The sequence below is a fragment of the Cebidichthys violaceus genome, unplaced genomic scaffold (genome assembly GCF_023349555.1).
Source record: "Cebidichthys violaceus isolate CVI_PGR_0920_01 unplaced genomic scaffold, fCebVio1.0.p SCAF_1, whole genome shotgun sequence".
Classification (NCBI taxonomy): domain Eukaryota; kingdom Metazoa; phylum Chordata; class Actinopteri; order Perciformes; family Stichaeidae; genus Cebidichthys; species Cebidichthys violaceus.
The window spans coordinates 8,542,728-8,570,110 of record NW_027176262.1 but is presented as its reverse complement, the minus strand read 5'-3'; the positions used below and the strand labels follow the sequence as shown (position 1 = coordinate 8,570,110).

Genomic DNA, 27,383 nt, shown 5'->3' with positions numbered 1-27,383 from the left:
CAAGTTGGTGAACATAGTGGAGCATTTAGCGGCCAGATATTTAACTCAAGGAGCAAAATAGAGCTAAAAAGAGAGTGAATATCGGTCTGACATTCAGTCAGGTGGCCAGAAACATGACTCCAAATGAACATCATTGTCTGCTTGGTAGGCAGTTGTTTTTTAACATATTTGCAATATTAACTTTTTAAGGTTAATGTTGTGTTTGCACCCTGTTCCAACAAATCAGTTATTACAGATTAACAAAATGACATGCTGTACACTATGGAACACTGTTGAAGACAAAACATGCAAGACATTGGAATAAAATAAATGAAGTCAAAAGAATATATTATTAAAATATTATTTTTACTTAAATTTGAGCAAATTCTCAAGCTGGCACATTGGAGATCTCTCATTGTAAAGTAATCACGTGGAAACCTTATCTTGACAAAGTATCACGATAACTTCTAACTTTCCACTGCCGTCTGTCCTTTCAGGCTCTTGTCTGAGCTGATACCTGGGGCCACTGAGCTGTACGAGAGAGTGGCGGCAAACCGGGAGCAGTGGACCAAAGTGTCCCACAAGTTCTCCATCCGTGGGTTGCCCAGCAACAACAGCCTAGACTTCCTGGACCAGGAGTACGAGCTGCTGCAGTCCCAGGGTGCTTTCGGAAGCGACGACCACTGCCTCAATGGCTGCCTTGACGATGCAGAAGGAGGAAGGGGTCAGTGACATCAGCGGGGCTGCTGGCGGTTTCTTGAAGTTTTCCGTGGTCCAATAAGAGGTCGATGATACCTTTTTAGCGACCTAAGAGGGAGGGATCTCTCTGCTGTCAATCACTTAGATGCTTAGCAGGCCATGCAGAAGGGACAGGACAAAGTTTCAAACTAACTGAATCCGACAATGGATTGAAACGAGTGGATCCATCTGAGCCGGTTCAGTGATTAGATGCCACATGTTACTTGTGTCTCCAGTTCAGGAAAGCAGAAGGTAGTGACTTTTTCAGCAGCTATACTGGGAAAAAAAAGTTTTTAACCACAAGTTACAAGTTCATTCATACAGTACTGATCCTGATTACGATTGTAAAAACACACACACACACACACACACACACACACACACAAATGTACATGCACATACTGTTTAGACACACAACAGAGAGAGGAAAAAAACAATTCTTATGGAAAAAAGACTACTTCAACTTCATGTAACAGTGAGATAAAGTGCTATTTACTTTCTGTAAAATGTTTCATAAAAGCTTATATTGATTTCAATGGCTCAGCTTTGTTCACACACAAGCAGCTGCCATAGTCCCTCATCTGATGCTTTTGAATGCATGCTATATGGACACCTCATGTATTATTCCTTTTATCTTCGTCAGTGTTGGTTTCTCCACGGCTAAGAAATCAATGCGGTCCATTTTTATACCATCGTGACAGATTTTTGTATTTGGCTCTTCAAAAATATATTTGATTAATTCCTCGTTGTACAAGGGAGATTTAGTTAATTTACTTACACAGCCTTATAATCCTTGTGTGTATTTATTTACTTGTCCTCATTTTTGGGGAAGTTTAAGGGACAAATTGACAATCACTGATCAATTAGTCACAGATCCCTGGCCATAATACCCCCCTCCATGCATAAAACATTAAAAACACACGCCCGGTGCATATAAGCTGCTTGTCACTGCATCAAGTATGCATCTAAACCTCGAACAAAGGTCGCTCATGACCTAAAACGCACCCCCAATTTATATTTCTCTGCCATCCTTCCTACTACCTTCCACCGTTATCACTTCCTTTTACTTTTTAGATTTCTGATTTCATCATAAACCACTTTAGATAGAGAGCAACCGAAGCCCTTTAAAAGATCCATCTCATCTGTTAGTGTAAATGTGCCAGAGTAGAGCGTGTTATATGGAGTGTGTCATTGAGTGTGTCATATGGATCTGCCTTATTGCGCATCTTTGCTGCCTTTCTTAGAGCTTTTAATATATGAAAATTGAAATAAAGAGTCTGTTTAGTACGTATGTTGTATATTTGTTATAGACATAGTTTGAGTATCAATGTGGTGAATGAATGTTCACAATGCTCAAAAGATGTATATTTGTGAAATACCTGTGTGAAGACCTCAGATGTCATGTTCACTTCTTTCTATTTTAAGTTATATAAACAACCACCAGTGGATAATAGGTAGACACAACATATTTTTTTTTTTTAGTTCTCGATGCACCCAAAAATAGTTTTAAAGAAGGAACTAGAGATGTAGCCATCATAGAAATGACTCAGTCCTGACAGCACCAACAGTTCACTATTGCTGCACCCCAAAGGAAAGTAAAATTAGAGTTAAGTTCTCAGATTGTACCTCATATTAAAATAAAAGGGGGTGGGAGGGGCGCATTGGGTGTTGTGTTACAATATGCCATGTTCAGTTTTACTTTAGAGGAAATGCTGCAGAGCTGAATAAGGTAACCAAGGAATAGTTACACGAAGAGAAGCTTCTGTAATAGACAGGATGTAGGCTGTGTGGAGGGATGAGAGTGAGTGAACAAATGAGTGGATGGATGAGTGGGTGAGTACATGAGACAGAGAGAGAGAGAGAGACAGAGAGAGAGAGAAAGGACTGGAGGTAGTTGCGATCAAGAGGGGAATGTTCAGTATAACCGCTCTTTACAAAGCTGGTGTTGATAGTGAGGATGCAGACACACACCTCAAGGGATCTTGCTAGAATTTCTTCAATCGATAATGAAAATATTGCAATCATAGTATTTAAATATACAATTGTTCTTGACAGGGTCTCATGAGGCTGAGTGCTACCCAAATAACCTTCCTCCTTGATGAAAAAATGGTTTGATGTTTGTGTTATACCTACATCGGGATATGCATCGGTGATCTGCCTTCGTCTGCTTCATGGACTGATTATTTTTTACAATAAATTTCTTAAAGGGCGTACAGATATGTTTGTAGACTCTCTCTATTTCTCCAGCTCTTTCTGTCACATGTGATTTCCCCACTTATATTACTTTTAAACCACTGTTTCATATGTACCTGCCTTTTTCATGTGCAAAATGATATGTCTGCCTCTGTTACGTAAATACCTATGCCTCTTGTTAAATTATTATAAGGTCTGAGTTTCCAAAGACATTTAAGTGTTAGATCACAATGTTTCCATGGGGAAAAAATTAGAATGGCTGTGACAATTTTTAATCTAAACTGCTTTTGACAGTCCAGACCGAGGACAGTTGTCTATACTGAGTGTGTATCTGTCCCTTTATGTTTGTTTTAGAGAGTCAGGGTTAAATGTGCCAAGCAAACATTTTATACTTCCTGGCCAAGCTGCAAGGCGAAAAACAGGCATACCTTAAATTAGTTTTGTTCTCTAATGTTGGAGGAAAGTTGAGGGCTGCGTTCGTATAAAACTTTTCTGATACATCATGACTGGTCTGAAATTGCGACTCATTCAGGAAGTATGAATTCAATCTATTTCCCATCATCACAGAACAGCGGGACTCTAACCTGTGATGTAACATCATTGTAATGAAAGATCACCTGTGACATAATCATTAAAAGTGGCAAAAATATATTTGCTGTAAATATCAAAGTTTTAAAAAACAGATATGTTACTTGATTGTCATTACTACAATGGGAAGTATTTCAATTCTGTAATGTATTTAAAGTGGTTGCATTCTCTTTTTTTCATACCATTTTTGAACAACCCCAAGCTTAGACCTTTAGATAGAGGAGATGAAAGAAAACCATATGTGTATTAAGGTTATACATGTGATACTCTACAACAGATAAGAGCCCAAATTAATCTGAAATGTATACATGATGCTTATACTGAAGACTAAATCCTGTCATTTGTTAATTATTATTTTTTTGTTGAGTTCTGAGTGCTGGTGGTCTTGTTCTTCTTCAGATGTAATGAACAAGGACGTTATGGATGAAATGTTGAGATCTTTTCTTTCTTTCTTGGAATAAATCTGGTGAAAGGCTTCTTGGTTGCTGTTTCTAAAAGTGCACACAACACACCATATAATGTAGCATCACCATACTCTGCAGACTGATTTATCACAGTGGCATCTCTCTTGATCCTGTAGGCCTATCTCACATACTGATACTGTATAAGCATGGCCACATTAACACACTGAGGGCCCTGGGGAAAAAATCTACTACAGTCCACTGCTCACTCCTCCGTACAGCAAACAGCAAAATCTCCTCTCCACATTCTTCTGCATGTAGCACATGTGCATGTAGACATGCCCATATTATAATTTGCCAATAATATAATATATTAAAGTTAATAAACCAAATAACTGATGTTAAATTAATAAATCAAACAGAATTTTGTTTGGAAATATGCATCACTTAATAATTTGACACAGGTCCTTTAATAGGGCTTTAAACCCATCTGTATTTAATCAAATTAACCCAGTTGAATTGTGGAAAACCTTGATAAAAACAAAGTTATTTTAATTAAGAGCATTACATTTGGCATCTCAATTGAAATCAGATTGAAGGTATTCCAGTTTGTTAGAGAACCTTTAAATTATCTGTGGGAGTAATATTTGATTCATGAATCTGAGAGGAGGGACAAACGTATACATACTTGCATACAGAGTCATACAAGTGCATATTGCACCAATAACACCACATATATTAGAAATACAAAAAGCAGAATAGTTAACACTGTACATCCCCTAAAAAGCAAATGACTCCCTAACATACAGTAGAATGAAAGAGTCCTAATCTGCCGAGAGGTGCAGCTGAAGAGTTTATCGAGCTGGTGCAAAGACTCAGACAGCACATCATAGCTCAAACCAACCCAAGCTCACCAAATGAAGCTGGAACAAAGAAAACTCAAAACAAGACACAAGTAAATCACAGTGGTAAATGATCTGACCGCAGTAGATTGGAATAGAATAGAACAGAATGCAGAATCAGAAACTATTTTAGTTTACAATATGCACATGCAGTAACACTGACAGGGGCCAGTGTTTCTACTACACTATAAGTACAATGTGGGTAGTTGATGGGGGTGGAGATAATTTTAAGCACAGAATACACAAAAACAATGCATCTTATTTTATGTCATCATATGCTTTATATGTTAAATCTTAACCTCAAAAGTACCAGTTAAATGTAGAGTTACAAGCACAATATTTCCCTTTACTAGCTCTGTAGTTGAGTATAAGTATAAGTAGCTAAAATGGAAGTACTCAAGGAAATAAAAAATGAAGTACAGATACTCGAGTAATTACACTTAGTTACTCTCCATTTCATCAAGCTATTATTATGTATTTACTACTTTTATTTGTAAAGTAACAACAAGATTACTTCCTCCAATAGACTCTACTTCCAGTACAGAATAGACAACTATTTAATAAATCTACTATCAATAAATATGTGATCATGTAAATTATTCATAAGTAGTGTAAGCACAGGTGCAAGTAAAACTGAGAAAATGTTCCACATCATAACTCTCTCGCGGTACTTGGAGTGCGTGAGCTCTGCGCAATGAGAACTGCAGGTAATCCGCCACTGCTGTATGAACAACTATCGGATTTGGCGTTTAGCTGTCAACAATAAACTTGCGGTGTTGCTGGGACGCGGAGCTACGAGGTCGAGTGAAAGCTCGTCGGCCGCTCCATAAACCAGTAGTCACCCCCCGTCACCTCCCTGGAAAATACTTTCATGTGAATACAGAGCCCACGGACGGAAGGCAACCATGTCCAATCTCAGCAAAAGCGGCACCAAGAAGGACACCAAAATGAGGATACGGGCCTTTCCTGTAAGTGCACACCGCAGTAGGTGCTCTGTCTGCCCGACAGGCGGTGACTCGATCACCGTGGTCTGGGCTGCTGGCTAGCTGCTAGCAGGCTAACCAGCTGAGCAGCAGAGATATGACTTGTCTATCCGTAAACAAAGTGCAGCAGTCAGATGTGGTCAAGTCGTCCCCACTCGTGGTCATTTGGTTAGGTGGCTGTTCTGTCATGTTGCCAACAAAGTGGGAAGTTTTATTAATCATTGTCTTTAACGTTTAACTGCCTCACAACTACCCCAAAATGTTAGCTAGCAGATCTGTCGCCATAGCCGATTGCTAACTTTAGCACTGACTCTTGACACTTGTTGTTTTGACTGTTTTTTGGGTTCTTTCTGTATCGCATGCATGACTTCTTCGCCACTGAGCTTTACATTTAGCTTGACTTTTGTGCAATAAATTGTGCCATCATCTAAATTCCCAACTGTGTGCAAGAACAAACGGCGACGTTCACCACAGCTGTAGATGGAGGCTTGGGGAAACAAATTGAATAACCCATCGTTAGTTCTGGATTGCATTAATGAGCTGGATCGGTAGTAGATGCAAGTCTCGTTTCTGTCGTTAACTCGGTGTCACAATTGTGATTTTAGGATTCCTCTCCCCGTCCACCTGGCACTCCCTTTGTCTGCAAGTCACTGATAGACCTCATTTATGAACTGACCTCATTCTGCTTTAATTGAAATTTCAGTCCATCAGTGACTGGCTTGAGTGAGGCTGTTCACCAACCAGATACTTGTTTTCTTACTCCTCTATGAGTCATTTTAGTCCTTTTTTAATTTGTGTGACAGTGACAGTGGCCACATATGTGTTTGTGTTAACACAGAGGACCTTTAGGAGCCCATGTGAAGCCTGTTGAATGTGGCCTAGTCCTGACAGATTTGCTGGTGGAGCAGCATCCCGACATGCATGTGTTTGGGCTTGCCTGCTGAGAAGGAGCACACATTGTTCCTCCTCACTAGCTGTTTGCCCTTATTAAGTTTTCTCCTTTGGGGCCAACATGTCTTTGCTATTAGGTAGTCCCTCTGGGACGACCACAAGAACTTCTTAAGTTTAAAGCTTATTTGTAATTCTAATGATGCACCACAGCTTCGTACTCTGCAGAAATGTTTACACGCTGTCTGTGGTGGCTGGCAAAGTAGAAATTGTGCTCCTGCAACACTTGTTCATCGGCAAATACCAGCTTTTTAAATCCCATTTTAAAAAAAACATAGAAAATTAAAGTTACAATATGTTTCAGTGTGCATAAGAAGCAAATAAGGACTGTACGGTCTCATGCCTCATCTAGAAATGTTTGTAGTTAGTGGATACGACAATACAGAACCTCAATTGAGTAAATATTTAATACTAACTGACCTATATAACAAAAAAAAGGGCCTTCTCATAGTGTATAGATATTGGCATATATCCCTTTAATGTTACACCAACTAAACTACACAGGTGGGAATCTATCTGCGTTGTGATGCTTTATTTAGTAACAAGATCCTTGGTTCTAAGTGTTGGTCTTCTGATATGAGTTGTCTTATTCAACCTATTACCGGCTACCTTTTGCAGATGACCATGGATGAGAAGTATGTCAACAATATCTGGGACCTTCTAAAGAATGCCATCCAGGAGATTCAGAGGAAGAACAACAGCGGCCTGAGCTTCGAGGAGCTGTACAGGAATGCCTACACGATGGTGCTTCACAAACACGGAGAGAAGCTGTACACGGGCCTGCGGGAGGTCGTCACCGAGCACCTTATCAACAAAGTAAGAGTTGCACAGGTTGCATGCATTTGCAGAAACATCAGGATATTTTAGATTTTGAGATTACACAGACAAGGTAATTACTCAGGTTGTAAACATGTTAGTAGTTCTGCAAACTCCCCTTAAAATCCCTTTACTCAGCAAGCAAATGTGCTCCATCAAAGGACATTATAACGCACAGAGAGGTGCACCTCTTCAGCTTGGTTAATTTGTCAGACACTTGAAGTCAAGTGGTGAGACATTGATTGCAAATTGAGCTAAAACATGCTTTATGCCCCTACTTTTGTTTAAAGTATTTGCGACTGCCATTTCACTCAAGTGTGTACTAGATAATTATCGGTACATACTTGTCTTTAGTACGAGATCCTGCTGTGAAAATCTAAGACTAGATCTCTATTTAGAAATGCTGAAATTATAGTTGATACACTAACAGTTTGAGTAACAAAGATAATTGACACGTAGATAGTTACTACAGTAAAAGATAAAGTCAAATTTGAATCAGTTTTTGATTGAAATATGGAATTAAAGTTAAAGTAGCCTACCTTTGCTAAACACAATCTGTCATAGGCTTCATATTAAGATTCATAATACTGCTTAGTCTGCGCATCATCCTTGCAAAACTAAGGTAGTGCCAGAGAACATGAGTTACCATTCACGACCAGCCTTGTAAGGAAGTTTGGGAATTCAATTTCAGAGGTTATTACTCTCGTCTTGTGTGATGGGAGGTTCCCCGTTTCTGTGACTGGCCAGGAAAGTCGCCAGATTTATGGATCGGGTCCTTGAGTTGTAATGTTGGGTTTCAGCTGCACAAGGCTGGTCGTTTGCCTTGTGAAGAAATCCATTTCAAATTCTTGCTGATAAGTTAGAGAACCCTTCAGTGAATGTTGTTCCCAAGCTGTCATTTGTTTTTTTGTTGCACATAATTGGTACCAAATTACGCTCGGCAATGATATCAGTGTACGCTGAGCAGATACCCAATGAGCAGTATTTCAGCGGCCTGCTGTTGAACAGCAGCCAGGTGGTTTAACAGCTTAATTGAACGTACATTCTCAACTTGGCAGGTTTAGTGAATTAAGAAGTCAGGGAACGTCAACTCACGGCAGTTCAAAGACGAGAGAGCCGACAGCCCAGTGTGTTTTTATTATCTACTAATGATCCAGATATCAGTTTCAAAGAAAGACGGTAGTAATGGTTTGCATGCAGACTAAAAATCTACAAACTTATCTCAGACACTGCAACCGAACAATGACAACTTTATGATGTACTGTGAACCTGTTCCTATGTGACAGTCACTCTACTTAGAGTTTGGTTAAACAAAATTGTCTTAGGTTTTATAAATGCATTAAGAATTCTTGAGTGAAGGATTTGGGGATGAGAAATCTCTTCGAACAATAACACCGAGTGTGCACTCTCAGCTCAGGCCTTTTTGCAGTGGTCCATCACATCCGTCTGAATATCATATCATTATTAATATCAGAATCCAATTTGCCAGGTAGGTTTTCATATCCAAGAATTATTGAATAATATGATGGACCAGCAGCTTTAGAAATTGTCAGAACAGATGAACATATCTTATCCGCGCAAAGCAGTTTCTAAGTAAATCACGAGTGTGCATAATGAGTCTTTGATTTAAAGGCATATTCAGATTCATGGGTTCTGGGTTGGCGTTCACCTCGCACCTCAGCATTTGATCTGGCTGTGAGTAAAGAGGAGTTGGTGAGCCTGTGAGGGTTGATCATGTGCATTAGTAAGAGCAGAGGTGATCATTTATCATCTGTCTAGAAGGAGAAAACGAGGAGGTCGGTGTGCCCTTAAGAATCTCACTCTACAGAGACTCTCTCAATGCTGAGTCACACTGCAGTTTGACTATTATCAAGCTGTTGTATGCCTGACTAGTGGAGAAAAGATATTAAAGGAGCAGCAAATTAAAAGACTGCATCAACGAGATATCCCAAAACTTAAGTGTCAGCTTAATACAAGAGCGTTCTTTCTCTTCACCAAGGAGTTTTCAAGTTGTTTGTTGTTGTGCTCAGGCATTGTGTCTGTAGACTAACACTGCAGAACTCGGTGAGGTATGTTCACCTCATTCATGTGCGTTTGTTTCCCCCAAAGGTACGAGAAGATGTCCTGAACTCCCTGAACAATAACTTCCTTCAGACCCTAAATCAGGCCTGGAATGACCATCAAACAGCTATGGTGATGATCAGAGACATCCTGATGTACATGGTGAGTAGCTGATGTTCACACGGCTTAAAAATGTCACACATCCGTGAGGAGAACACGACAGGCTTACACAAATGAATACTAATCATCATTTTAGAAAAACTTGTAGATTTAAAGTAGTAAAACACAGTTATTGGCTGAGATACAACTATGAAAACAACAATACATGCTTTACAATTTGCCTTTATTCTATAAAATGCTTAAGTATTGGTTCTGTGATTTTAATCAGCAACTGTAACATTGCCATAATGGCTTCTGATTTGGAGGCAACGAGTCAAATATGACAAATGACAACCTGTGACATGATTAACCTGTGTTCAAACAAACTGAAGAGAACATGTCTATGCAGGACTGTTGTCAAACTGTGTGGAAATACACTGGTTACATATCAACACAGAACCGTATATGTATTTGAAAATGAACCTGAAACTGTTTTAAAGTTTTTGTATTCAGTTAAACAGCAGTTGAGCTTTAAGGGAGGACACAGAAACACATTTAATGTTGTTTAAAGTTGAGGGGAAGATGCATGTATTCAAGGTTGTCCTTTGTGTTTGTTTGTCTCACAGGATCGGGTGTACGTACAGCAGAACAATGTAGAGAATGTCTACAACCTGGGTCTTATCATCTTTAGGGATCAAGTGGTTCGTTACGGCTGCATCAGAGACCACCTCCGACAGACCCTGCTGGACATGATCGCACGCGAGAGGAAAGGGGAGGTGGTGGACAGGTAGCCGGAGACTCACAGACAGGCTTCATAGCATGATGGCCTAACTTATTGCTAGTTATGTTGACGAGTTGATTTTAATTTTAAACAATGCATAAACAATAACAGAGCTATCAATTACATTTGTGTGTGGCTCGGTCAAACTGACAGGGTCTCTGTAGATGCAGATTTTAGGAAAATGCTGCATATTATACCTTTCAGCATTGCATTAATTTTATTTCTAATTGTGCCTTCAACTGTTGGTCTGCCTCTCCCTCTCCACTAGGGGGGCCATTAGAAATGCCTGCCAGATGTTGATGATCCTCGGCCTTGAAGGGAGGTCTGTTTATGAAGAAGACTTTGAGGCTCCGTTCTTAGAAATGTCTGCAGAATTTTTCCAGGTTAGTGAGAGAACATAATTCCTCCTGACACGTCATTGTTCATTTTTTATTTGGATCCCAATTATTTTGGCTACAGCTTCCTTTTCTGGGGTCCGTATAATTGAAAGGATTAACAACACAATTTAAATATACACTGTAGTATAAGTAGGACAGACTGTTGTGAAAAATGTTTTCTTTTAAACTTAGATGGAGAGCCAAAAGTTCCTCGCAGAAAACAGTGCCAGTGTGTACATAAAGAAGGTTGAAGCCAGAATCAATGAGGAGATCGAGCGGGTGATGCACTGCCTGGATAAATCTACAGAAGAGCCCATCGTCAAGGTGGTGGAACGTGAGCTCATCTCCAAACACATGAAGACGATCGTAGAGATGGAGAACTCTGGCCTGGTCCACATGCTCAAAAACGGCAAGACAGACGGTGAGAAAGCTGCTTATGCTTCACGCCTTTTGGCATTTGTAGTTGGTCATTTATTTCAATTCAAAATCCCCAATGCTCTTTAATGTACTGTGTTACTGTCACTTGCAAGAGACGTATATTTTCCTGGATCAGTAATGCAGTCACAATGCTCCCCTTTCTCATGTCACAGACAATACAAGGAATGTACTTTTTGAGTATTACATTTAGACGAAACTGGGACTGTAGTGCCGTAGCTTCAGAAAATATTTTCACACGAGTACTCAGAGGTGTTTTAGTTTACTCCGCACAAATAAGCCTCCTTGTCAGCTCCTCAGTCCTTCTCAGTTGGTAGAAATATATTCCTAACGTGTGTGTATTCGTGCATATCCATCACAGATTTGGCGTGCATGTACAAGCTGTTCAGCAGGGTTCCCAATGGGCTGAAGACCATGTGTGAGTGTATGAGCTCGTATCTGCGGGAGCAAGGAAAGGCCCTGGTATCAGAGGAGGGAGAGGGGAAGAACCCCGTAGACTACATCCAGGTAAGACGATGGAGCGTCAGGAGATTAGGGCGCAGGGATGTTATCGCTCGGTCTTGTGAATCTGCAGGAATATGTTGAAAAATTTTCAATTATTTTGCCGCAGTTCTGATGTCCCTAGCGCTCTGTTGAAGCACACTATAACCTTCTACCGCATATATTTTAGGTGAATGAGAGAGACCTAACCTTGTTAGAGCTCATGCAGTAATTTCCACTGGCTCTGGCACACCATTGCGTGCAGAGCTCTGACCATAATGTACTTCCATAGTCTCCCAGCAGAGGATAACTGCTGCGACTCCTTGCGTTTGTGGCCACAAGCCATCATGGTCTCTGACCACACTGTACTGAAAAACACGTGAGGTCATTCAGGCCGCTAGAGAGAAGGCACTTCATTCTAAAGTCTTGTTATTTTCATCTTGCAGTGTTTTTAAAGCTCCTGTGTGAAACTGTTTACGTTGTCTGCGGTTCCACTCCTACGTACCTGTTGTTGCTCTCGTCTAAACGACAGCAGCCAGACTTTTTGTTTTTAATGAGACCGAAGCTGTAATAGCTGCGTTAAGCTACTCTAAGCTGCTGTAATATCCATAATCATCCTTGTCTCCTTTCCTACAGGGTTTGCTGGACCTGAAGTCACGTTTTGACCGTTTCCTCCAGGAGTCCTTCAATAATGACCGGCTCTTCAAGCAAACCATTGCAGGCGACTTTGAGTACTTCCTTAACCTCAACTCTCGCTCGCCCGAGTACCTCTCGCTCTTCATCGATGACAAACTGAAGAAAGGAGTAAAAGGGGTAAGTCCTCTAATGCAGGGCATCGCACTTACTTTTTACATTGGTTGCACCGGCCCCCCGTGAATTACTGATATCTGTCAAGGTTGTGGCGTTGCTCAAGGAGAACAGGGCGCGGTTTCACACTCACACTCGCACTCGCGCACACACACACACACACACACACACACACACACACACACACACACACACACACACACACACACACACTCACTCACTCACTCACTCACTCACTCACTCACTCACTCACTCTCTCTCTCTCTCTCTCTCTCTCTCTCTCTCTCTCTCTCTCTCTCTCTCTCTCTCTCTCTCTCTCTCTCTCTCTCGCTCGCTCGCTCGCTCGCTCGCTCGCTCGCTCGCTCGCTCTCGCTCTCGCTCTCGCTCGCTCTCACTCTCACACACAGACCTGCCAAATGTCAGGCGGACCGGTGCAACCAGTGAAAATGTTTAGTCGCACTTGACATATTTTTGGCCACACTCTGGAGACCTTCTTTAATGGACACATGCTCTTATTTTAAGACACAACACAGATGTTTCTGTCCTGCTTATTCAGGATTGTATACCACACTGCAACCTAATGCCAAACCATGTACCACCCAAACAAGCAATGCTATTATTGGCATATTATTTATTATAAGTAGGGAATATCCTAATCATTTTGTAATGTGTAACCCGCTGAAATAACTTGCTGTGTATCCAAGGGGGTTAATCAGATTATTGACTGTTTTATGACCATCCTATGTAATCTGCATCTTCTTTTTTTTTTTTTGTCCAGTTGACAGAGCAGGAGGTGGAGTCCATACTGGACAAGGCCATGGTGCTGTTCCGCTTCATGCAGGAGAAGGACGTGTTTGAGAGGTACTACAAGCAGCACCTCGCACGCAGGCTGCTCACCAACAAGAGTGTCTCTGATGACTCTGAGAAGAACATGATCTCAAAGCTCAAGGTGAGCGGGCATAACCACGTTCTGTCGAGTACAATCATGAGATTTCTGTCACGATTCTGCATGAATGAAAAACCTGCAGCCTCTAGATGAGAACTGGTTCTCTATGAAACTTAGAAATTCTGTGATCTTGCCTACAGGTATAGAGGTGTATGAACCCCTATGTTAGGGACTGCTATGATTAACTAAATGTGATCCTTCTTCTGGTCTCTGTTGCTCAGACTGAGTGCGGCTGTCAGTTCACCTCTAAACTGGAGGGCATGTTCCGGGATATGAGCATCTCCAACACCACCATGGATGAGTTTAGACAACATCTACAGACAACTGGGGTAAGGAGACACTGCACGCCACAACTCATTCTGTCAAAATAATGAGCCAGTCTGTGCGAGGCTGCTTGACTGACTGAGCATTGCTGCGTTGCTCAGTTACATAAGAACAATTATGCACCAAACTATCCGTATCCTTGGAATACATGGGGCTAATTTCTGTCTCTGTCACCAGAGCCTCTTTCACTGTATCTGATTGTTATTGTAGTTTGCTTAAGCACACAGTATTTATCTGAGCACGTTTTTCCTCAGTCTACAGCTGAAAGTCCTTTTAAACTTATTTTTACTAATTCATCTAAATTATTGTCTCGTGAAATTAAGAGGTTTTGATTGGATGCAACACTGTGATCCGTTTCAGATAAACAGCACATGCACCTTTTTTGTGTCATCAGTTAGTTGTTATTTTTTGACTAATTAGGTTATGTCTTTTTTTCTATCTGTTTCTAACCTCATTGCACCAATAATAATCAGTGAGCTTCAGTGTGTGATTACATCAGCGTAGACTTGATTGTGCGTCTTGTGTTTTTCTAACTTCAGGTGTCACTTGGTGGGGTGGATCTCACTGTGAGAGTCCTGACCACAGGGTATTGGCCAACACAATCAGCAACACCAAAGTGCAACATCCCACCTTCACCGCGACATGCATTTGAAGTCTTTAGAAGGTCAGTTGTACATTTAGGAGTTAATTGCTCTTATGTGTGAATGGTTTCATAACAGCACTTTGTTTTTAGACGAGTGGTTTTTGAAATGTGTGATCCAAAAGGAAGGGTCTTACTCGGCCACATTGTGTTTTCTTACAATTGGAAGCTGACCAGAGTAACAACTCTCTTCAGTTCCTGACCATTTCTTTGCAATATAAGCTTGTGTGTATTCCTAGAAATAGAATCATCATATTTCTGTATTGCTGTATTGTTATGGTCTTCTCCCCGGGCCTGTTACAGAACACTTAAGTTGGATTCATTATGCTACATTGGCTGTTTTGAGAGGTTAACCCGGAGTGACTCCCCTCTGCTTGTAGGTTTTATCTCGGTAAGCACAGCGGCAGACAACTCACACTGCAGCACCATATGGGCTCTGCGGACCTAAACGCCACCTTCTACGGTCCCATCAAAAAGGTACGTGCCACTTTTCAAATGTAACATCAGCACATTTCTAAAATACTGCATGCTGTGACTATGCCATAGAACAGATTACGGATATTGTTGATGGGACAGTGTATGTGTTTTACAATCACAAAATGTCATGTGAATGCACAATGAAAAAATAAAACAAGGTAACTTAGTTTGCAATGCATTGTCAATGGGGCAGTCTCATTTTTCCAAAGGTTTGTTTCCAACAGTTGGAGGTCTGAACATGTTTTTCTAAAAAGTGTTTTTCCTTTTCATAGTGTAAGTGGTACTTTTTAAATGTACTGCTAAAAATATCTTTTAAAATTGTTGCTCAAAAAGTAATGGACACAGCTAAATGTTATTAATTATTGTAAAAAGAACTCTATTTTACTGAAAATGCAAAACTGTGAAGTAATTGGCGCTCGTAGACATTTTTATTTAAGCAAAAGGGAAATTTACTATCTACTTTCAGCAACAGAAAACCTGCTTTCTTGTGGAAGCGGATTTTGAATCCTATTTTTAGATTTTGATCTTTTGCCCGAACATATCAAAAGGAGGACGGGTCAGAGGTTGGCGTGGGAGGAGCCCAGGTTACCGGCTCCAACACCAGGAAGCACATCCTGCAGGTCTCCACTTTTCAGATGACCATCCTCATGCTTTTCAACAACAGAGACAAATCCATCTTTGAGGTACACAATTTGACACCATACTGCCCGACGCAGTCTAACAGTGTGTTACGGTCCACTAGTTTGATGAAAACAATTAACCGTGCCAAGAAAGACAAACATCCTGTAGTATGATAGTGGACAATATCAGTAGGAAAAGGCACTTCTAATACAAGTTTCCGATTCCTGCTTTCCTCTCTCTGTTATGCCTTGCTTAATATTTTATCGTGATCCCGAACGTGATCCTTCAACCCTGTAGGAGATCCAGCAGGAGACGGACATCCCAGAAAGGGAGCTGGTGCGAGCGCTGCAGTCTCTGGCTTGTGGGAAGCCCACTCAGAGAGTACTCACCAAGGAGCCCAAGTCCAAGGAGATCGAGAATGGCCACGTGTTTACAGTTAATGACCAGTTTACCTCCAAACTTCACCGGGTCAAGATCCAGACAGGTACACAAAATCAAGACTTAAAGTAGCAGGCCCCTTGTACCGCACGCCAAAAATGTAAAACAACTGAAAATAATACCTTTCACCTCAGTCAAATTATTTAATTCATTTGGGAAAAGTATATGTATACCTTCAGTCACAGTACTTGTCTTTTGCATTTATTTTCCTTTTGTTATGCACCACCCTAGTGGCTGCTAAACAAGGGGAGTCGGACCCCGAGAGGAAGGAGACGCGACAGAAAGTGGACGATGACAGGAAGCATGAGATCGAAGCTGCCATTGTTCGCATCATGAAGTCCAGAAAGAAGATGCAGCACAATGTTCTAGTAGCAGAGGTCAGTCAGCTGAACTGGTTGCATTTGCAAATACGAGTAGTGATGATGATGATGGTGACAGGATGAAAAGTACGGTGTACTGATTTGTTATTGTTTTTGGTTTCTCCACAGGTCACGCAGCAGCTGCGTGCACGATTCCTTCCTAGTCCCGTAGTCATCAAGAAGCGCATTGAAGGACTCATTGAGAGGGAATATTTGGCACGAACACCGGAGGACCGCAAAGTGTACACTTATGTAGCATAAAACACGTGAATTCAATGAAAGCTAACACCGAGTTGAGAGAAACTGAGAGCCTTGTTTTTTTGTGGACTGCTATGCGTTTGAATGAACTTGGAAGTGCTTTCATCATTGATTCTGGGAAACACTGGGAAGCTTAACTTTTCTTCCATTAAAAATGTGTAAAGAGGAGAAAAAAAGGTGCAAGAGATGGTGAAGTTTTCTAGGTATATTAGATTTCTTCGGCTGAGAGAAATGAAAGGAGGGGATCTAGTTTTGTACAAAATCATGTTTCTTGTGGCCTTTGGAGAGAATTGGATGAGCCTGTTTGCCAATTAACTACGTGCTGTAGAGAACGAGCTGAAACATGTTAGAGCAAACATGCAGCTACATGGAGACCAAGAAAACATTTGAATTCACTCCCCTGTTTTAAATGTCGATGTCAATGTGTTATGTTTTTGTTTTTTTTGTGGCACATTGATGGCTGTTCGTGTTAACAAAGACACTCTTGGCCTTTTTTCCTCCTAGAGGATTTTAAATTTAAAGAAGAGGACAACGTGTTAATTGGTACAGACCTGGTTTACAACAGCAGTGAAAGACATTTTGAGTACTGGAGACAACATGAAGAGTGCTTCATTTATGTTGAAAATCTGTCTGTTTTTTGAGGTTGTTTTAATGTCTGATAAGAATTAGGTGCACCTATATTTAATGCCATTTTCCATATTTGGGCCAGGTCTGTACTAGTGGTTAGAGAGATCAAGAGCTGTAGCTTCACAGCATGCTTTTATCTAATGGATCAGTCGGGGGAATAAGACGCATAAAAGCTCCATGAATGGCGTTTGGTCTCTCATGACACATTTTTCACTTCAGGCCTGCTGTGTGATCGGCCAAAAAAACCTATCTCCTCTCTTTGAATGGAAGGTTCCTTGTGGTGCAGCTTTCAAAGAGATCTTTTGGATTTTTGGACCGGTGGAGCCAGTCTAGCACCATGTTCTAATGTGTACAAATTGTAAAATAATTATTGTACTCACTGCAAAGGTGGAATGTACAGGGCCTTGTTTTCATCATAGTAAATGTAGAATAAAAAAAATGAAGGGGTGGGTTTTTCTTTTCTTTCTTTTCTTTTTACATCTTTCATGTGAACGCCTTGGAAAAAGTCAGAAGTACTTGCCTCTCTAACCATAATTAAAGCTAAGTTTAGGCTTCAGAAGGAACTTTCTAGGTCTCTGAAGTACATTGTTTACTACAGTATTTTGAGATGGAAGTGCAACGTTTTCTTTTTCTTTCAAGAAAATCAAACCCAGTTAAAATGTGTAGTTTTATTGAAACTGTTTTAAGAGAGGTGTGGATTCAACGGTCTGTTCTGTTTGGAGGCTGTAGTCTGTTGTTGAATTGTATAATATTATAATGAGATGTGTTTCTAATATCTACCCTCTGATATAAAATGTGTACAGAATTTTAGAAACGACACAAGCGCCACAAACTGCAGCCTTTAAAATGGCCGTAAAGTCAAATCAACACCGTTCTAAAACAGAGATAAAAAATCAATATAAATAGACAAAATGTGTAATATACCCATGAAACTTAAAATAATGCTCTTCTTTTTCAGTTTATTTTAGGTCATTTTTGTCAGCTCAATTAAACCAAAGTCTCTGACCAGCTGGTCTGAATCGACAGGCAAAGACTGAAATTATGAAATTAAAAATTGCTGAAATTAAACAAAAAATGACCTGCAATAAACGATTTTACTGTGAAAAGATGCATGATGAAATAAAACTTAATTATAATGAGTTAGGATTTAAACATGTATAGAGTTAGTTCACAGTGTCACGGTTAAATTTCACATTATATCTATTTATTTCATGTGTTGGTGATTTGATTAACATTGAACACTTGTGAGTCTTCATACATTAAGGTAGGATGTATTTTATCGGGACTGCATCAAGTTTCTGATGGACTGTATATGCACCATGTGACTTATAAACTGGTGAGTGAGTGTCTTTCACAGGACTTGTCAAAACGCGGTGTGCTCCAAAAGCGAGTTTAACCCTCTTAACAAGGTATTAACAAAACAATGTCTTTAATTGTCAGGGTTTAGAGAGCCTGCCCTCCATACGTCCCCTGCACGTTTTAAATCTGCCCAGCCCTTCTGGACTGCCTCCTTTGTCTTCCTATGTTGTTAGACGCATGCCATCTGCTCCATGTTATTACATATGCGGCTTTAGACCGACAGCAGCACACATCTCCTGGGTCCCTTTCGCCCAGACTTCAGCCTCCTGGATGTAGCCCAGCATGCATCTCCACTTGTTTGTTTTGTCCTACTAAATATCCAGTGTCTTTATTTTTAACATAACGGTGTATGGTTGCTCCCTGACGTCAGCGTCCCAGCAAAAGACCCCCCCCCCTTCTTCTTCTTCTTCTTCTTCTTCTTCTTCTTCTTCTTTTACTGGAACAGACTGTGGAAAGAAATCAAACGCGATGCTTCTCTTCACCCTCAGTCCTCCGCACTGCTGCAAACACCGCGCAAACTTTCTGTGCAGATGGCTCGACCACATGTGAAGGAAGGCCTAGCAGCTTCTTCTGGACGATGTTTAGAAGAGTGTCGCTATTAAAGAGGTCCGACCATGAAAACGTGGACTCCGGAGATGAAACTGAGTGAGTCAACTTGTTTGTGTCAGCAGCGTTAAGCTAACGATGCTAACGTTAGCTGTAGCTGCAGCCACAATGGAAACTCAGACAGTAAATCGTACAGAGGGTATCATTTCAAACCAGCAACTAAACTGTGGTTTTTAGCCTCTTAGCACGTTACTACAGGTGTTTATAACTGTTGTCCTCTTTAAGATGTTGTCTCCTAAATTTGTTTGTTGTCATGGTGACCAAAGGTGGCTTCTTTTCCAAACCAACCGCCACAAGATGGAGACAGATGTTTGTCTTTTCCTCCAGCCAAATGTACACCTGAATTAATCACTTACTGTGTACTTCTTTATTTTGTGTTTTCTTCATTCAGATCTGACTGCAGCAGGATGTCATCATCTGGCAGTAAGTATTCATTCACTCATACAGAAGTTTAAGAGGCACTGCTGTAATTTAAAGCGGTCAGGAGACTCACAAGGGACAGATTTATTATAAGAACGGTCACAATTGATACAGCAGAGGCTTGCTAGAGCAATTTGATCGTTATTAAGACTTACCATGCATTTCAAACTTCATTCCACCACCAGCTCAGAAATAGTATGTTATATCACATTTCTAATGTGGGTAATTACTAAATATTATGTAGAAAATAAACCCTGTCTGCAGTTTATGGTCTACTAGTGTTGATGAGACAGGTGTTGAGACACACGCTAGAATAATGACCTCTCCATTTCCAAACACTGATTGTTTTGGCACTGAACTAAACACTAAACCACTAAAGACCTTCTGGAATTTGACGGTTGTAATGTGACTACCTTTGTTTTGACGAGCTGAGTCGTACTCCCCCATCACAAGGAAACTAATCTTGATGTGTGAAATCGGAGGACCTCCTTTAACTACGAGGCATTTGTTGTGGTTTCTACTTAAACATCTGTGCTGCCTGGGTTTAGCACTTGCAAGTTTGCACCTGTCTGAGCTATCTTTGTACACTTATATGCAGTGTGTGTGTGTGTGTGTGTGTGTGTGTGTGTGTGTGTGTGTGTGTGTGTGTGTGTGTGTGACCGTGACCCCAGTTCAGTACATGACCAGTCGGGTCAGGCAGCAGCAGCGGCAGCAGCAGCTCCTGCTGATGAACTTACATCTGCTGGCCAACCCTGGAGACTCACTGCTGCTGCAGCACACCCTGGATCGCCTCCTACGCTGGCTCTGCCCAAGTCTCCGTATCTTTCATGTGTCAGAGAGGGCCGCCCCATTCAGAAGTTACACCCGCCTCTGTTCTGTGTCAGGTAATGATCCTCCGTGTGCTGTCTTGAATTTATTATACTTACATCTTGTTATATAAGTCGGTATTTAATTGATAGGGATGCCAATCTCTGTTGTGCCCGTACAACCTCATTGCACATTGTGCGTAAATAGGAAAATAATCATTTCCATATGTAAGTACAAGACAACCCCCTCAAATGTTGTACTCTTAACTCAATACACCATTTACTCTGTATTTGGAGTAAACATGCAATCCCACAGCGAGCTTCCCATTACTAGAATCTGTTTTTATTTTAGCTTGATTGAGAATAACCTTTTTCCAAAAATGTCTCAGGCTACCCTTCTGTGGCCATCACCTTCTTCCTCCACGAGGCCTATGGAGAGGAGCGAATCCTCAAAGTGCTGGACTTCTTTCAGCGTCCGCCCTGGCAGTACCACCACACTGAGACCTGCGGCAGCCGACCCGGAGGGATCTACATCACCTCCAGCAGCTCTCCAGCCAATGCCATGTTGCGGCCCTACCTCCTGCCCAGCAGAGACTTCTATAGTTTGGGTGCAGGCATGCCTGTGTGGGGGGTTCGACCGGTCCACTGTGGAGGAGAAATACTCCGTGTGACACTGTACAGTGGATACGACAACTACGAGGATGCCGTGCGGCTCTATGAGACAGTGCTGCAGCGACAGGCAGAGGAGCAAAAGACGGGCTTCTGCTGGTTCACTCTCCACACAGGTACGTCTTAAAAGGGTTGTTTTTTTCTTATTTGTATAGTGTTTAAAGCAAGAAAAAATGTAAGCTATTAATCTCAACAAGTGCAGCTTTAAGGCTCAGCTTTTTTATCATGATAAGAAGAAATGCAAAGAGGCAAGTGACACATAATGACTTGTTTTCCACACAGAGCCCGGGCTGTGCCTGCAGCTGGCTTTAAAACAGTTGTCACCAGGGTCTCGGGTGGAGCCGTGCAGCTCCGCTGTACTGCAGTTTAGTGTGGAAGAAATTGGCCAACTCGTCCCTCTGTTGCCCAACCCCTGTACCCCCATAAGCACCACACGCTGGCAGACAGAAGACTTGGATGGCAACAAGATTCTCTTCCAGGTAAGTGCAAATAGAACTTTGAATTAGTTTACGTCATAATTATCTCACAACATAGAGAGTCCAACGAGAAGGATCTCTGTTCTGCTAAAATGTTTTTCGCAGAACGGAAAGTTTTGTACACAATATGCAGCAGGACAGGTTGCTTGAGGGAATAACTTGTTTGCTTTGGAGGGAAAGCATCAGTTGTTTGTGAAGTGAATGAATGTTTCTGTTGCCTTTCAGTTTTGTGTTATTTGTTTGACAAACCGATGATTATTTAACCTGGAATGAATCAAAGAGAAGCTTTTCTTCCATTCACAGTTATCTCACGGTAAACTAAGAGAGAAACATTTAAGAAGAACATAAAAAAATATATACATCAGTTAGTGAGTTGCATGTACAACTTTATTTTCATTATGCAAATCACACTTTATATGATTTGCATGTGATACAAACCCCATTTTGTTGCCAGATGTTGTCCAAGCACTTAGAACACATCAGTGTGAATATAATTGAAACAGATGTTGTACTATTTCTTGCTTCACAATGAGAAATAATGCAACATCTGTTTAGATGTCTATGGAAGTAGATAATAGAAAGAGAACATATTACAAGATCTATGTGAGGATTTGATATTGGAAAGTTAATTTTCACTGAGGATTTGAGATTAGATGTATTTGTCCAAATACAATTATGTACCAAATGACAAAGAGTAGAGCAAGTCATGGAAAAATCATGATATGTGAATGGCTGCTTTTCTTCCCTTGTGTCACAAGTCTTATTGATTAATGCCAGCATCACATCTCAGGTTTAGGTTTTTAACAATGTCACATAACACAAACCTGATGAGACACAGCCCAACAAAGTTAGACATGTTTAAAAAAACTTTTTTAGCCAAAAGACCAGAATTCTTCATCCTGTTCACACAAAAGATGAATCAACTGTTTAGGTTACTTCATGACCTCAGAACAAAGAGATCAAGCTTTCAATTGGTATTAAAATCATTGATTTAGACCAATCTCATAAGATAAAACCGCACCAGTTCAATAATAGAAATGGAAAAATACTTTTCATTCTTCCTGTGATGATGAAATCCAAAAGCCATGTGGTTGCTGTCTGTCACCGAACCAACTCAAAGCTGTCAGAGTAGCCATATGTAAGATGCGCGTATGTTAATTCTCTCAAAGTCACTTAACTTGATTTAAATCTCTGTAGTCCTGTTGTAAATCATAATCCCCCTCCTTCTGTCCTTCTGTCCTTCTTCAGGTGAAAACCCCGGCTCAACCTCAGCGACCTCTGACCTGTGCTTTCCCCCTGATCTGCCCCAGCGTTTCCCCTCGAGGAATGCAGCTCAGGAGCTCGGGACAGGCCCACAGCCTGTCGCCCTGCAGCCTCACCACTCCCCTGCTCTGGCAAACACACCGGCAAGGTAAGTGCTCAGAAGGGCAAGCTGTGTTCACATTGTCTAAAATATTTCACGGTGTCTGCGGGGTATTCAAAAGTTGATAAATCAATTAAGCAACGATTAAGGCCCTTAAAAAGTATTAAAAAGTCTCAAATGCCATCGAGGGATCACATTTTGTAGCTCGTTTTCTCTATATATTTGTATTTGTAGAGGTTGTATGCCAAAGCTTGTGTGAATTTAATAATTGCGTATGTGCGTAGTGGAATTCTGTTTAATTTATTTATGGAATCATGCTAGATCTGAAGTAATCTGAAAAGGACAACTGTTGACTGACTGACTGCTACTTGATAACTTTACGCCCGTGTGTTAAGCTACCTAGAAATGCCAGTGTTTGGAGTACAAGGAGTTTTGAACCATGGCTGAGGCACGTCTTTGGAAATATCCACGAGGCATAATGTTGTGTGTCGGACCAGAGATGCACTTTTTAAAAAACTATACTATAAAACATCATCGCGATGATGTCTCAAGACATATTTATTAATTATTTACTTATAGCGGACAGACTTTACACATTGTTTCACAATTCAGGACAAAATCAAAAGATCATTACCAGGGAAATAATGGATCGTATGTCAACAAAAGGAATAATAAAATACATCAATTCATCAGGTCAAGTTAAAACATGTGCCTGTGATTCAAATTTTCCAGTTGACTGCAAAGATAACATTTTATGTGTCTTTGGTTGTCAACAGGCCACAGGCCGCGCAGTGACTCTCTCCTTGAGAAGCTTCATGGAGGAGGCGGTGGAGCAGAGAGCCAGGGATCAGGAAGCTGCTGTAGCACCCCTCCAGGTAGCTCCTGTTACTCATCACAGCGCAGCAGCCCTGCACCACCCTCAACTACCAACCACCCTGACTCTCCTCTACGCCCCTCCATCACCCGTTCTCTCTCCTATCTCCTTCTGGAAGAGGAGGAGGAGGAGGAGGAGCCAGAAACCAACGTAGACACAGGAGTCCCCGTCTCACTGAAGTCTGACACGCCAGTCAAAATCATTGCTCGCTCTTCTTCCACGGACCTTTTGATGAATCTCCACTCTGAGAGACCTGCAGCTGTTGGGGCTTCAGCTGTTGAGGGTCTGGCCAAGGAGCTGATTGAATGTCTGCCACGGACACACATGCACCCTCAGGTCGCCTCCAGGACATGGGGCTCCGCTGGATGTGCAGATGCAGCCAGGAAGGGCTGTGGCAGCAGGACTGTGGCAGCAGGACAAAGTCCCTCCAAAGGGCCTTTTGTGGAGAACAGGACTACTGCTGAGCTGCTGTCGGCACGCACAAACAACGAGGAGCCAGTCGATGAGTTCTTCATCTAAATGCCTGCTAATACGTCACATGCTGGGGTAATAATAATATAACATATCACATGGAGGACTGCAACAGATGATAAACCTGTTAAAGTGGTTCTGAAGCTATGCAGGAGGACACAGCTGTGTAGTCTGGCTAAAGACAAGTCCTCTGGAGTACAGAAGAAACCAAAGTTCAGCTGCAGGTGACACTTTCCACTCAGAAATGACTTAAAATGGTTTGATTTGTCACATAAGTTTCTACAATATACAGTACAATTGTTTAAACAACAGAGCTGCCAAGAGAGCAGTGCAGGTAATAATATTCTTGAATGTTTCAATGACTTCTATATTTTGATCCAACTACTTATTTGTGCAGCTATTGTGCTAAAATGTAGCTCTGTGAAAAGCACAACATGAAGGAAAAGTACCACAGTCAGAGTTCAGATTAGGTTTCTGTCACATTACTAGGAGAGCTAATGTTTTACTGCTCGATGCCTTTGAAACAGATGATGATCTCAGCCTGAAGGATCTCTTTAATGTCGCTGAAATCTGATTTAGTGTGATTGCTCTCCACAGTGCAGCACTGTCAGTCTGTCACAGGCTTGGCATAGTGAAAGTATAGACTAGCAGCTTTTGATTAAATTTGTTTAAATGCACTTCAAATGATCTTTATTCGTGTGTTGAAATGTACTAGACCTCGGCCCAATTACTGTATTGAAGAGGACAACATTTATCCTCAGCTAGTTAACAGGATTTTCTAAATAACTACTTAAAGAGAACATTTAGACGTTTACAAAAAAACCTTGTAAAATATGTTTTTTTAATAATAATTTAACCATTAGTATGTAAGGTGTCTTAAACAGCCCAAACGTGTCCTGTGACCTAAGAAATGTTAATTACTGTAAGGCTATAAGCTGAGGGATCAGCAGACGGAAACATTTGAGTTCAAACCGTGTATTGAACTGGTTACAACAGATGGCAGTCAAACACACAACAGTTTTGCACAGTGCACATGATCATTGTTGTGATTATAGCTGTTTAGAGACCGGTCTGACAAAAGATGATTATTATTGTGAGGAGGGGACTGTTTCATGAAACATTTAATGAACTTGTACACAGATTACTTGACATCTTCTACATTTATAAAACTTTCAATCTTGGCCATGAACCTTCTGAATTTAACCCACTCACATATAAACCTGAATCTGGCATTCACTGGTGCATTATAGCCAAATCAAATGCATATGATTTAAGGTTATACAGCATGAGCTGCTCCCGTTGAGCTGTTCATTGGTCAACAGGATGCTGCAGGTGTGCAGGGCAGCTAGCCGTTGTTAATGTTTTTAAGGGTTTACTGTAAATGAGAGTAACTGGCAAAAAGACACGCATGCTCAGTCAGGAAGCATCAACTGTGAGTGTCCTTAGTGTGTAAAATGTTGACGGCTTAGTATTAAAAGATACATTAATAAACCATCTTTCTGTTGTGCTCAGATTATGAAGGCTTTGCTGTGTGTTCTGACATGTTTCCACATGATGACAAGTGTTATAATGCCAGTGTCAAAATGAATTATCTGTAGGATTAGTAAACTCTGCTGTGAGCTGAGTAATCAATGATCTGCATTAGTCTGACAGACGGCTGCTCTGCCTGCAGTCATGGAAAAATCCCATGCAAAGTGAATACTGTGATCGGATGAAAAGGTCAGAAGTGAATGATCGATGTCACCAATTTATAACTACAGTTTTGTCAAACTATTGTTGGCCTTCAGTCACAAACTAGATCGAATTTCGTGTTTTATTTGAATTTCAGTGATAAAGACTTAGGCAACAGAACCATAAACCTTAAGTAAGTAACTAGTCATTTCTACAATTTGTTACATAGTTAGTGATACTGCAGAAGAGATGACGCATACCTTTGGATTTCACTGTCAGTGTGCAAAAACAGAGGCTTTTAAAAGCATTGTTCCAACAAAGAAAGGAGCCTGGTCTGCTTAATTAGTGCCCAGTCCTTTCATTATAGTACCTCTATTAATGAGGCTATAATTGTACATCCTTGTACTACAGAAATATTCATTCCTCTGAAGTATACATACTACATATGCTTCAATATGTATAAACCAAGTGGGTTTGTTTTTGGCGTGAGTTTACTGAGCTATGCTCACATTGCAACATATAAACTCAATGTGCTTTAGGGTGTAAAAGCTATAGCACCTTTACAATGTAGTATGTACATCAACACATTACACATTATCTAAAGCGTACAGCGCCCTCTGCTGGTCAAAGAATGTTGTTGCTCAAACTTTTATGACTGACTGTTTTTATGACTTGTTATGACATACGATACTCAGACTTTTTTATGAATGTTTATCACATACTATACTATGACTTTGTCATACTTTACTATTTGTTTTTATGACATACTATACAATTACGTTTTTATGACTTTTTATGAAGAACTATACTATGATTCTTTGTGAGTGACATTTTATGACTGTATGACATACTGTACTATGAATTGTATTGACAAACTATACTATGACTTTTTTATGACTTTATTTGACATGCTACATTGACTTTTTTCAACTTGCTATACTATGACTTTTATGATTGTTTTCAACATGCTATCTTTTACTTTTTTATGACTTATTTCAAAATGCTATACTTTGACTTTTTTATTGCCTTTTCCGACATTTTATTCTGACTCTTTTTGACATGCTATATTATGACTTTTTTGTGACTTTTTTTGACAAACTATACTGTGACTTTTTTCCACATGCTATATACTATGACTTTTTCTGACTTTTTTCGACATGCTATACTATGACTTTTTAATACTTTTTTAGACATTGTATTCTGACTTTTTTTTGACATGCTATACTATGACTTTTTATTGACTTTTTTCGACAAACTATACTATGACTTTTTTGACAAACTATACTATGACTTTTTTGACAAACTATACTATGACTTTTTTTGACAAACTATACTATGACTTTTTTCGACATGCTATACTATGACTTTTTAAGACTTTTTTTCGACAAAC

At 40.6% G+C, this 27,383-nt stretch overlaps 3 protein-coding genes across 7 annotated transcripts in view; all 3 read left to right on the top strand.

Annotated features, from left to right (window-relative positions):
• The window catches only part of LOC137871498 (cGMP-dependent 3',5'-cyclic phosphodiesterase), a 141,512-nt gene extending 137,538 nt beyond the window's left edge, over positions 1 to 3,974 (top strand). For all 3 annotated transcript variants that reach the window (XM_068709347.1, XM_068709331.1, XM_068709339.1), the window contains one exon: positions 477 to 3,974. In XM_068709347.1, the coding sequence (XP_068565448.1) occupies positions 477 to 711 (235 nt within the window). In that variant the 3' untranslated portion in view covers positions 712 to 3,974. The remainder of the gene's footprint in view (positions 1 to 476) is intronic.
• A 1,529-nt stretch (positions 3,975 to 5,503) lies between these two features.
• cul3b (cullin 3b) lies at positions 5,504 to 17,747 on the top strand. 2 transcript variants are annotated; one of them, XM_068709319.1, is made up of 16 exons: positions 5,504 to 5,769; positions 7,351 to 7,548; positions 9,658 to 9,771; positions 10,335 to 10,495; positions 10,758 to 10,872; positions 11,059 to 11,287; positions 11,663 to 11,808; positions 12,418 to 12,594; positions 13,367 to 13,537; positions 13,756 to 13,863; positions 14,398 to 14,522; positions 14,879 to 14,975; positions 15,524 to 15,658; positions 15,894 to 16,080; positions 16,266 to 16,411; positions 16,523 to 17,747. In XM_068709319.1, exons 1-16 carry the CDS (start codon positions 5,707 to 5,709, stop codon positions 16,652 to 16,654), a joined length of 2,304 nt encoding a protein of 767 aa, XP_068565420.1. In that variant the 5' UTR covers positions 5,504 to 5,706; the 3' UTR covers positions 16,655 to 17,747. The 2 variants fall into 2 exon arrangements, with proteins under 2 accessions (XP_068565420.1, XP_068565412.1); XM_068709311.1 differs by having other exon boundaries at positions 5,692 to 5,769; positions 15,527 to 15,658.
• Positions 17,748 to 18,576: 829 nt separating this feature from the next.
• Positions 18,577 to 25,770, top strand: LOC137876898 (protein FAM124B). 2 transcript variants are annotated; one of them, XM_068716668.1, is made up of 8 exons: positions 18,577 to 18,614; positions 19,126 to 19,282; positions 19,635 to 19,666; positions 20,335 to 20,547; positions 20,859 to 21,254; positions 21,421 to 21,617; positions 22,863 to 23,025; positions 23,754 to 25,770. In XM_068716668.1, the coding sequence occupies exons 2-8, from the start codon at positions 19,215 to 19,217 to the stop codon at positions 24,368 to 24,370; spliced, it is 1,686 nt and encodes a 561-aa protein (XP_068572769.1). In that variant the 5' UTR covers positions 18,577 to 18,614; positions 19,126 to 19,214; the 3' UTR covers positions 24,371 to 25,770. The 2 variants fall into 2 exon arrangements, with proteins under 2 accessions (XP_068572769.1, XP_068572813.1); XM_068716712.1 differs by lacking the exons at positions 18,577 to 18,614; positions 19,126 to 19,282 and adding an exon at positions 19,353 to 19,441.
• Positions 25,771 to 27,383: the final 1,613 nt, after the last annotated feature.